Here is an 11,026-nt window from a genome sequence, read left to right as displayed (position 1 = left end):
CCCTACGGGGACTGGTGGTCCCCGCCGCCGGCGGGCCGGCCCCGCCCCCGCCGCGTGGTCCAAGCACAGCTCGCCCCGCCCCCTCCCGCCGCTCGACCACCCCCCCGGGCGCGCGGCCTCTCGGGGGGCACTGGACGGTGATGCGTGGCGAGGACCCGGTCCCCCCCAGTGACGGGCTCCGGCCGCAGGGGCACCGCCCCCCAGTCGTGACCCGAGCTGACCTTCCGACCGCCCTGGGGCGGCCTCGGGGCCGGGTCCTGGGACTTCCTAGCCCCGCCGGGAGGGTCAGACAGCACCTCGAAGGTGGAGGATTGGGCCCAGACCCACACTGTGAAAAGTAGCCATAATCTTTACAACAATCCAACTCAGCACCAAGAGGGGGAAAAGTGGAACTTGGACTTTCGCACACGTGCTTTACTGTTTGTAAACCATACTCGTGGGCGCTCTGGCTGATGTAATCAGCCCTTGGCCTGAGTGAGGAGGAAAGGATCGTCCATCCTTGACCTTCAGGGGTTTGCTGTGGAAGCTGAGGGAGGCTCAGAACCTTCTCCCCAGAAGCCAGGGGTTGCACAGCAGGAACTGGGCGCAGTCGCTCGGCCAGGGGACCCCAACCTGATTCTCAAATGAAGACCCACCCGCAGTGATGTTTGAAACCCAGCTTCCCAGGCCCCTCCCCTGGGGCCTGGGAGGAGTTGGTCTGGAGGGGAGCCCAGGAACCTGCCTTTTAACAAGAGTCGAGGTTAGGTGTTTTGGGAACATACTGAAGTGATATTGTGAAGGAAGAAAGCCTGGAGTGGGGCGTGCCCCGTTGAAAGGGGCTGGCGGGGCACTGAGGGCATTGAAGCCGGGGTACAGGGATGCAAAGGTGGGCGCTGTGTTCCAGGAGCTGAAAGGAGGCCTGTGTGGTTAGTTGCCTGGTGGAAGCAGTGCGTTCTGAAGGGCCTTTGAGAGCTGCTGAAAAGCATGACTTGTTCAAGAGTTGGGGGCAGGGAGTGACACTCTGAGCTTTCACGTGTTGGATCATTCCAGGGTGTTGGAGGCTTGGCGTGGAGAGAGAGAGTCAGATTTAGCTAATTGAAAATCTGTGCCGGCGAGGTGCTTTCGTGCCTCAGCTCATTCCACACTCAAGACGCTGAGTTGGGTGTCAACGCTGCTCATGTCGAAAATGAAGAAAGTGAGCCGGGAGGACCGAGCGCCCTGCCCGAGGGCGTGAAACTCATACATGAAGGAATGGGGATCCCACTTAGGTCCTTTGTGTCCATCTCCACTCCAGCAAACCGCCGGACCACCGAAGCCTTCCGGTCACGGCGCGCTACAACTAGGGCATATCCAAGGGCCATCTAGTCACTTAACCCCATGGTGGGTGGATTTGGGGGAGGCAGGAAGATGTGTCAGGAGGCTGCGGTGACGTTCAGTCCAGACGACAGAAGCTAAGGGGTACTGAAGTGCAGAGAGATCTAGGCTACGTTCTCATTGTATAAACTGAGCACTCCAGTTGTTGGCCTTTGCTTAAGCAGGTGGGGATGGCAGAGCCAGGCCTAGACGCCCACAGACAGGAGGCCGGGGAGTCTCACGGCTGCGGAACTTTAAGCATGATCCCGATTTGGCCCACTGACTCTGATAGGCTCTCCCTGATGAGAGGGCTGGACTAGATGTTCATTTCACGTTCATTCTAACTCTGACTTCATGGAGGATAGAAAGTCAAGAAAGGTGACAGGAAGGGTGGCACGAGCTGGATTTTGAGACCGTGGAAGATCAATTTCTGTGACCCCAATTCTGTTCACGCATGGTGGGTGGATTTGGGGGAGGCAGGAAGATGTGTCAGGAGGCCGCTGTGACATTCAGTCCAGACGACAGAAGCTAAGGGGTACTGAAGTGCAGATAGCTTAGTCCGGCTGTGGCTTGCCAGTGCGGAGTGCCGAGGGACGACACTGCGGAGGCAAGCGAGCGGGAGGTTCAAGTCCTGCTGGATGGAGCCTGGATGTCTTTTCTGAGGGAGATAGGAAACTTTAAGCAAGAAAGAGACATCAGATTTGTGGCTTATTAAGGTCATGGTGGCATCAGTGTGAAAGGTGACTGAAAGGAAGGAATGAGACCACGCCACTGGGGGACCATTGCAACTGCGAGCGTGCCCCAAATAAGGAAGGGCAGAGGGAAAGAGGGAAGGAAGGGCCAAGTTGGTTAGACGTGGGAGAGAGAACTGATGGGTCTTTGGACAGGGTGTGGGAGCAGAAATTGAAGACCTCTTCTAGGTTTGTGAGTTTAAGGTAACAGGTAGAGGTGATGGAGTCCTTTACAAAAACATGGGTTGTAGGAAGCAGATCTGTTTAGAGGGAAAAGAGGAGGTCAGTTTGGAATCTAATGAGTTTGCCGTACTCGTGGGACATGTGAATGGAAGTGAGAATAGACAGTTGAATGCTTGAGCCTAGAGCTTGAGAGAGAGATCTAGGCTAAATTCTAGATTTATGAGCAGGGAAGTGGCATGACCCAGGAGAAGATGTAGTGGAAAAGATGAGTGCCCAGGGTAGAAGCCCGAGAATCCAGACACCCAAGGATGCCTCTTGGGGCAAAGGCCGGCCTTCCTTCAGAAGCCTTGCTCGAGACTCCCACTCAAATAAGGTCCAAGAGAAGACTCCCCGGTCTCCATAGTGAAGGAATCAGGTTCCTTCTCCCAGAGCACTGCTTTCAGGATGTAAGTCCGCGTCAGGGGTGGGCAAGCTTTTCTGGAAAGGGCCAGACAGTAAATATTGTTGGCTCTGCAGGTCTCTGTCACAGCTCCACTCTGCCCATTTTATGGGGGGAAGCAGGCATAGACAATATGTTTTTAAAAAGGGGGCTGTGTAGCTGTGTTCCAATAAAGCTTTACTTACAAAGACAGAAGGAGGATGGATTTGGCCCTGGGCCATAGTTTGCTGATCTCTGGCCTAGCTCTTACCCCATTATGTTAGGGGCAGTTACTGGTTTGTAAACTCCCTCAGCAGAAAAAGCCATCTCTTGTCTTACAGTTTCTTAGGTTTCCTGTATAGTGCTCAGTATGGTGAGTGTCCAAAAAGCATCTGCTTGTTGGTAACAGCGTTAAAGCTGGACAGACCTTGGGGTCGTTCGGTCCTCTGTCATCACATCGTCATCCTGTGGTACCCTTAGATTCAGCGACTTGCCCAAGGTCGCCGCCGTGTAGGACAGGGGCTAGCATCCAGGCAGGCCCGCTGATGTGAGGCAAGCCAGCGAGCTGCACCTTCTGACGGACAGCAAATGGCCTTCGAGAATCGCTTCCTCAGTCTCTGTTGGAAAGCCTTCCACGCGTGGTACATACGAAATAGTAATAGTGACGACGGTAATAGCAGCTAACACCTACTGAACTCAGCAAGTGTCAGGGGCTGTGCTTGGCTCTTCCAAAAATTAGCTCCTGGAATCCTCACAGCAGCCAAGTGGGAGTAGGTCCCATTGTTGTCCTTGTTCAGTAGAAGAGAAATGGATGCCCAGGCGAGGTGTCTTGCGTGAGATGCGGTAACTTGTATGACCGCCAGCGTGGAGTCGCCACACAATCTCACTTGGTATGATTCTGGATTCCGTTTTCTTAGCCACTCACATTACTCGTCCAGCGTACTTCATGAGATTGTCGTGAAAGTCAAATGAAATGACATACGTTGAACTTTTTAAAAAAATTAATTAGTTTTTGGCTGCATTGGGTCTTTGTTGCTGTGCGTGGGCTTTCTCTAGTTGCGGTGAGTGGGGGCTACTCTTCATTGCGGTGCGCGCGTTTCTCGTTGCGGTGGCTTCTCTTGTTGTGGAGCATGGGCTTCAGTAGTTGTGGCCCGAGGGCTCTAGAGCGCAGGCTCAGTGGTTGTGGCGCACGGGCTCAGTTGCTCCGCGGCATGTGGGATCCTCCCAGACCAGGGCTCGAACCCGTGTCGCCTGCGTTGGCAGGCGGATTCTTAACCACTGCGCCACAGGGAAGTCCACGGAACACTTTGGACATGGACAGCGTTATAGGGTTTACGGTGAGGTTGCAGGATGTTTGTAGTAACGAAGAATAGCCGGGCTCTTTCTGCCAACAGCAGGAGGACGATTATGGAGAGGGAGAAGATGATGCCGAGGTCCAGCAAGAATGCCTACATAAATTTTCTACCCGGGATTATATAATGGAACCCTCCATCTTTAACACTCTAAAGAGGTATGTGAGAAAGGTTGTTTGCACTGGGAGGAGAAAGTTGTGTAATAGACCCAAAAGATGATACGTGAAATTCAGAAGAATGCGGTACGGGAATGGAAGGCCTCTGGGGGTCCCCCCACTTTAGAAGCCTGAATAACCTGTCTTCCTCCTCACCCTGCCACGGCTGTCCGGCCCCATGCCCATCTGCGTCCAACTGAGTGTCACAGCTTGCTTGTTCCTCTTTTCTAGGTATTTTCAGGCGGGAGGGTCTCCAGAGAACGTTATCCAGCTCTTGTCAGAGAACTACACAGCCGTGGCCCAGACCGTCAACCTGCTGGCCGAGTGGCTCATTCAGACAGGTGCCGTGTGGGGGCGGGGTCCTGGCCCTTCCCGCGGGACCTTACCGAGCGCGGTACAGAGCCGCTGGCCATCACCACGCCGATAAGCTGGAAAGGCCTTCTTTGCTGTCCTGGTTCTTTCTGTCTGTTTGTCTGTTTGTTTTCCTGGTTTTTAACACCTCTGTCAGTAAGAACTGAACTTCTTACCCACTTTCATCGGCTTGATTTTTATCTTTGATTCAATAATTGAGGTTCACAGATAACCCGCAAATGTGATTCTCATTGAGCTGTTTTCCCTACCGTGTTGCAGAAGTAGAGAACTATGCGGTGTATGTTCAGTGTGCCATCTTTAAGAGGTCTATTATAGCAAGCAGAAATCATGGCTAATTTAGGGCTGGGCATGATTATGGCTTTTAGCTACTATGATCCAAGTAGAGCCTTACTGTAAATCCTCTGTGCTGAGTACAGATGACATCGTGGAGTGGGTGCTGCCCGTAAACGAGTTGACTCCCTGCCGTCACGGTCATCACACATGAGTGTGCCCCCTGGCTGGCATCTGCTCTGTTCTGCCATGGGGGAGGGGGGGTGTTTTTCCATTTTGGCAATTTGTCCTTGTTCCTAGCGAGGCTTCGAAGATGTCACTGTCCTTTCCACGTCAACAAGCATCCTTGTGTGTTTTGCCCTGGACTCTTTTTTGGGTCTTACCATCGAATATGAGTAATATTAATTTTTATAAGAGGCCCCAGATCCTAAGTGGTCAGAAGCAGTTCTGTGATATCTGATTTGCATGTAAACTTTTGATCTGTCGACTTTTTCGAAAATAACACAGTGCGTTGAGAGGTTGCCGTTCTCCATCTCGTGGCTTTGCATTTTCTTTCAGGTGTTGAACCAGTGCAGGTTCAGGAAACTGTGGAAAATCATCTGAAGAGTTTACTGATCAAACATTTCGACCCCCGCAAAGCAGATTCTATCTTTACTGAAGAAGGAGAGGTGAGGAACCTTTTTCCCTTTTTTAATTCCAGCTCCTAGAGTCCTCTGCTGATTCCACCTCACGGTGGAGTGTGGCGCGTTGTGTCAGTCAGGGCTGGAGCTTCCACACGCTGCGGGGGCGTTCGGGGCTCGGGCTCGGCCGCCCGGCCACCAGGCACCCTCAGCAGCCCGCGGCCTGCTTCTTCCTGTGTGGGGGACCGCGGCAGAGCCAGGAGCCCAGGGGCTCTTGCTGTGTCTGCTGCCATGACGTCACCTTCACTTAGGCGAAAGCTAGGCCTCTTACCTTGCTTTTTGTTTGTTTGCTTGTCGTCAGACCCCCGCTTGGCTTGAACAAATGATTGCACATACCACGTGGAGAGACCTTTTCTACAAACTGGCTGAAGCCCACCCAGACTGTTTGATGCTCAACTTCACTGTTAAGGTAGGAAGAGTCCTAGAGTCCGAGAAAAGATGAAAGTATTTATGAATGAGGGTGATTTTGACTTGGTCGGTTGCTGGTCTGTGTCCTTTGAAAAGATCCTGCGTGCTTTATTTGTAAAGGTTTTCGTCGTTTCACTTTAGTAGGTCGTAAACATCCAGAGGGAAAAGCATAGACTTTGTATGTTTTGGGATCCAGTGGCCTGTGTTTTAGGATTGGGCAGGAACAGGGGACAGAGCCTTGTGTTCGGAGAGGAGCCTCTAAGAGCGCCTGGTCCATCTCCTCCGTCTCACACACGAAGACTCAAGGGTGGGGGGCTTGACTGGGACCACCACCCTAGTTAGTGGTGAAGCGGGGACCCGAGCAGAAGTTTGAGACCCGCGCCCAGTGCCCGTCCCTCCTCACCCCAGGCTCGGCCAGCGGCCGCCTTCCTGTGGGCGCGGGGCCACGGCTCGTGAGCTCTATGTGTGGCTTACTTCCGTGTTGCAGCTTATTTCCGACGCGGGGTACCAAGGGGAGATCACCAGCGTGTCCACGGCCTGCCAGCAGCTGGAGGTGTTTTCTAGAGTGCTTCGTACCTCTCTAGCTACGATTTTGGACGGAGGCGAAGAAAACCTCGAAAAAAATCTCCCTGAGTTTGCTGTAAGCGCTTTACTTGACGTGGCTCAGATCAGGAGGCCGTTCGCATGGGGCCATGCATCTTCTAACGGGAAGTGCTCTTTACTGTGGAGAGTGTGTGGGTCGCAGGGCACCTTCCCAGGTGGGGACTTGTGTGCAGAACTGTCGGAGTCCGACTCTTCTGTCTGCCTTTGTCATTGCTGTGGTCCTGAAACCCCACACGCTGTCTCCCTGCCGTCTTCCAGAAGATGGTGTGTCACGGGGAGCACACGTATCTGTTCGCCCAGGCCCTGATGTCCGTGCTGGCCCAGGAGGAGCAGGGGGGCTCGGCCGTGCGCAGGGCCGCACAGGAGGTCCAGCGCTTCGCCCAGGAGAGGTGAGAGGCTGCCTGTCAGCTCGCTCTCGCCCCTACCACATTGCCCTGTGTCCACAACCGAAGACTCTAGGTCCTCCTGTTTTTGACAGATAGGTAAACTTGCTTTTATCCAGGTGAGCTGAAAAAGTCGGGCTAATTTTAAATACGTGGAGAGGGCTTGCGTCGTAAAGTTTTGCTTCGATGAATACTTGGTAAACGGTTTGCTTATCGTTGAGTTCACTGTACTTATGAACCTAACTGTATTTATGAACCTAAATTCCCAATATATTGGGATTCATCGATGGCACACGGCAGCCGTCCTGAAATAGCTCTTTAGTAGTCTGATGGTTGGATCGTGGTCCATATCTTACAGAACAGAACTAGCCCCTATTAGCTTTATTGTCTACTAATGGAGTCTTAAGGTACTTCAAAAGTGCGTGGTTCCTTTTAGGAAGCCTCTGAGCTGTACTGAACCGTTCTTTCCCAGTTGGCTCTAAATGTTGCTTTCATGGGTCAGTTAGTAAACGTACCAGTGGATGAGAGAAATATGAAAAAACAAAGGGACCTCAACAGTTCAAAGCATAAATCTGAAAGAAGGAAGGAAGGAAAAGGAGAAGGAAGGAGAGGGCAGGACAGGGCACCACCTCATCAGTGATGGGACGTACGATTTTTTTTCATCAAGAGGCCATGACGCCAGTCAGATCACGCTCGCACTGGGCACAGCTGCCTCCTACCCCCGGGCGTGTCAGGCCCTTGGGGCTATGTTGTCCAAGGGAGCCCTGAATCCGGCCGACATCACAGTCCTGTTCAAGATGTTTACAAGCATGGACCCGCCTCCTGTTGAACTCGTGAGTTGCTTTGCATTTTAACCTTAAGACGGGACACCCTCAGCGCCTGCCGGAAGCATTTTCTTTTGGAAGGTTGTTCCTTTTAATTCTCTGAAGTCAGTGAGTGCCCATTCCTGTTGAAATGTTTCTGTCCTCTCCCTGGTCCTTCCTCATCACACCCTCGGCCCTCACAACCCTGAAGCACATGCAGCGGTGGGCGTGAGTGGGCCCTCCTGCCATGGGTGCGTGTGGACTTACCTGCCATCTCGCTCCTGTGTTCCTTTTCAGTGTGTTTGTGTGTTTCTCTTCAGATCCGGGTGCCGGCCTTCCTGGACCTGTTCATGCAGTCACTCTTTAAACCAGGGGCCAGGATCAACCAGGACCACAAGCACAAGTACATCCACATCTTAGCATACGCAGCGAGCGTGGTGGAGACCTGGAAGAAGGTACTGTCAGTTCTGAGAACTCAGGGACTTTTTTACGGAGCCAGAAAACTCCTCTCTGTGGTGTTATTTGGGAATTTTGGCTGCAGGGAATCACGGGCCCAGCTAGTGTCAGAAATGTCTTTTCTAGTGTTCCTGCATAAAATAAGTCAAAGTGCTAAATGTCTCAAGGAAAGGTGCACAGCGTCTACGATACTAATTTAAACTGTAATTTGAAGTGTGGCTAAAGATACGAAACCAATTCCCTAAGCCACCGACGGACGCCGGTCTCCCTGGCGGACGGTCTCGCTGTGTGATGGGGACGCTTCAGAGACAGGGACGGGGGTTTGCAGAGAGAAGGGCCGAGGCCAGGTTACCCCGACTGCAAGGTCGCGGGCACCGTCGGGATTCACCGACTTCATGTGTTTTCAGAACAAGCGAGTCAGCATCAATAAAGACGAGCTGAAGTCAACATCGAAAGCTGTTGAGACTGTTCACAACTTGTGCTGCAATGAGAACAAAGGGGCGTCTGAGCTCGTGGCCGAGCTGAGCACCCTCTACCAGTGTATCAGGTGAGCGCGTGGAGGTTCTAACCCTGATTCTCTGGGGAGGAGGGGTTTGAGCTTTCGTATTAAAAGCTCAAAAAATAAAACAGATTCAGAGATACTTATTCATCGTATTTATTTTCTCTTTCGTAAAGAGAGAGAGAGCACTTTAAACTGTTCTAGCGGCATGAGTAATTTTCAGGTGTTTACTTGCCAGAAGTCCATTTGCAAATTAGACTAAGAAAAAGGAAGACCAACCAGAACTACAAAACTTGACTTGAAGAAGAGGCTCTATTTACAGTAAAAGTTAGACCAACAAAGTATCACCTAGCTAGAAATGGTGGGTGTCATGCCAATTATTTAAATAAGCATTCACTAGAAAAGCTGACACACAGGGTGTCCTCTTAGGCATTTGAACCTTCCTCCGTTAATTTGTGCTAGTGACAAAGAGAGGGTTTGCTAAATAAAAGTAAGCTTCAGCCCAGTCCACCAAGCTCATGGAGTGTTGCATGAATGGTCTTTTCCTTTCAAACCAGCAAAGTTGGTCCAAAGTCAGCTGAGCGTGGGATTCGGGTTCTCGAGCTGCGCCTTTGAGAGGATGCTGGTCTCGTCAGCCTGTTCTCAGCTCATCGTGTCTCCCTGGCAGAGCACGTTGTAGAGTGACTTGATGGGCTGGCTTGAGTTGGTGGTGTTTGTTTTGGTGTTTGCCCTTTAGAGAACTTTGTTTAAAGGAAGCGTTCTGCCTTGTGTACCTGTAGGTTTCCAGTGGTGGCCATGGGTGTGCTGAAATGGGTGGACTGGACTGTGTCAGAGCCGAGGTACTTCCAGCTGCAGACGGACCACACCCCGGTGCACCTGGCACTGCTGGACGAGGTAGGGGCTGCGGACCCCCCAGCTCCGGGTCCGAGGCTCTCGCACGTCTGTTCCCCGCCTTCAGAAGGCAGTCCTTCCGGAGCTGGTTATTTCTGTTCAAAATGAGGAGCTTCCTTTTAAGGAGCTAGTTTCGTTGACTCCACAGGTCTCTCCGTTTTTATCAAGTGTCCCTGAAAGGATGAGGAATGGGTCAGAGGCTGGCCGGCCCTGGGCCGAGTGCTGGGCCCGCCGTCCTCAGCCACGAGCTGTCTTTGGTGACGGTTCTCTGGGGCCGGCGGGGAGCCGAGGCCCAGCCATAGCGCTCAGGGTGGCTCCCTTTGGCCTCTTTGTAGATCAGCACCTGCCACCAGCTCCTCCACCCGCAGGTCCTGCAGCTGCTGGTGAAACTCTTCGAGACAGAGCACTCCCAGCTGGACGTGATGGAGCAGGTGAGCGGGCAGCCCGAGGGCTGGGCTGCACAGCGGGAAGGCAGCCCCTTTCTCAGCCTTGTCGCCCCACCCGTGCAGCTCGAGTTGAAGAAGACCCTCCTGGACAGGATGGTGCACCTGCTGAGCCGGGGCTACGTGCTCCCCGTGGTCAGTTACATCCGCAAGTGTCTGGAGAAGCTGGACACCGACATCTCCCTCATTCGCCACTTTGTGACTGAGGTCAGCGCGCGCCGGTTACCGCTTCCCCCGGCAGCGCCCTTCTTGGCTTGATGTAGTCATCTGGTACCGCACTCCGGAGCCGTGCCGTCGGAGAGTCACGGTGATGACAGTGACACGGATGCCAGTCTACCAGGCACCTCCTACCTGCAGGAACAGTGTTTTACCTGCCTGGCCCCTGGGCGTCTTAATGTCGGAGATTGTCGGCAGGAAGCAGAATGGCGGGGGTTGGGGGAGGGGTCTCGCCGCACTGTTGCCGTCTGACTGGTAGTCGGAGCCGCTCACAGGCTGTGCTCCCCGTAGGTGCTCGACGTCATCGCGCCCCCCTACACCTCTGACTTCGTGCAGCTTTTCCTTCCTATCCTGGAGAACGACAGCATCGCCGGCACCATTAAAACAGAAGGTGAACACGACCCTGTGACAGAGTTTATAGGTAGGGTTGGCGTGAGCGTCTCTTGGCTGCAGTTTTCAAGGTCCTTGTTTCCCTCCTGTTTCTAACGCAGTGCCTGTTTTCCTTCCGTTCGTTAAAGCTCACTGCAAGTCTAACTTCATCTTGGTGAACTGATTCAGAGCATCCTCCAGAGCTGGAGCAGACCATTCCAGGAGACCCGCTGTGGAAAAACCCTTTCCAGAAGCCATTGTTGAAGAGGCCCAGTCAGCGTCTTGGAAATGGGCTGTGGTGGGAGGAGGTGGGTAACTTTTTTAAAAAGGAAGGTGTTAGCAGTGTAACGGCTATTAGGAACAGTCCCCTCTCCTCGTGAGTCCAGGGCTGCCCCCAAGTCCTGTTTATAGTACTCATTTCCCCCAGTAGCGGAACTAGGTTCCCGTCACCTCTTGGGATGT

General features: G+C 53.0%; 1 protein-coding gene across 3 annotated transcripts; it reads left to right on the top strand.

Annotated features, from left to right (window-relative positions):
• Nucleotides 1-628: 628 nt before the first annotated feature.
• NELFCD (negative elongation factor complex member C/D) lies at nucleotides 629-11,020 on the top strand. 3 transcript variants are annotated; one of them, XM_024750388.1, is made up of 15 exons: nucleotides 629-739; nucleotides 4,059-4,174; nucleotides 4,403-4,512; nucleotides 5,372-5,481; nucleotides 5,795-5,902; nucleotides 6,389-6,541; nucleotides 6,763-6,893; nucleotides 7,555-7,720; nucleotides 8,011-8,145; nucleotides 8,554-8,693; nucleotides 9,425-9,539; nucleotides 9,872-9,967; nucleotides 10,046-10,186; nucleotides 10,487-10,616; nucleotides 10,714-11,020. In XM_024750388.1, exons 1-15 carry the CDS (start codon nucleotides 644-646, stop codon nucleotides 10,746-10,748), a joined length of 1,782 nt encoding a protein of 593 aa, XP_024606156.1. In that variant the 5' UTR covers nucleotides 629-643; the 3' UTR covers nucleotides 10,749-11,020. The 3 variants fall into 3 exon arrangements, with proteins under 3 accessions (XP_024606156.1, XP_024606155.1, XP_024606154.1); XM_024750387.1 differs by lacking the exon at nucleotides 629-739 and having other exon boundaries at nucleotides 4,037-4,174; nucleotides 6,805-6,893; XM_024750386.1 differs by lacking the exon at nucleotides 629-739 and having other exon boundaries at nucleotides 4,037-4,174; nucleotides 9,905-9,967.
• The last annotated feature ends 6 nt before the right edge of the window (nucleotides 11,021-11,026 follow it).

The sequence above is a fragment of the Neophocaena asiaeorientalis genome, unplaced genomic scaffold, assembly GCF_003031525.2.
Source record: "Neophocaena asiaeorientalis asiaeorientalis breed wild unplaced genomic scaffold, Neophocaena_asiaeorientalis_V1.1 scaffold606, whole genome shotgun sequence".
NCBI lineage: Eukaryota > Metazoa > Chordata > Mammalia > Artiodactyla > Phocoenidae > Neophocaena > Neophocaena asiaeorientalis.
This window is presented reverse-complemented; position numbering and strand designations above follow the sequence as displayed.

What these genes read in the sequence shown, in the direction of transcription:
- NELFCD (XM_024750388.1), top strand. Translation starts at nt 644, where the DNA reads ATGTTTGAAACCCAGCTTCCCAGGCCCCTCCCCTGGGGCCTGGGAGGA. An exon ending in ATCTTTAACACTCTAAAGAG is followed by an intron (nt 4,175 to 4,402) that starts GTATGTGAGAAA and finishes CCTCTTTTCTAG; the next exon opens with GTATTTTCAGGCGGGAGGGT. An exon ending in AGCTGGACGTGATGGAGCAG is followed by an intron (nt 9,968 to 10,045) that starts GTGAGCGGGCAG and finishes CCACCCGTGCAG; the next exon opens with CTCGAGTTGAAGAAGACCCT.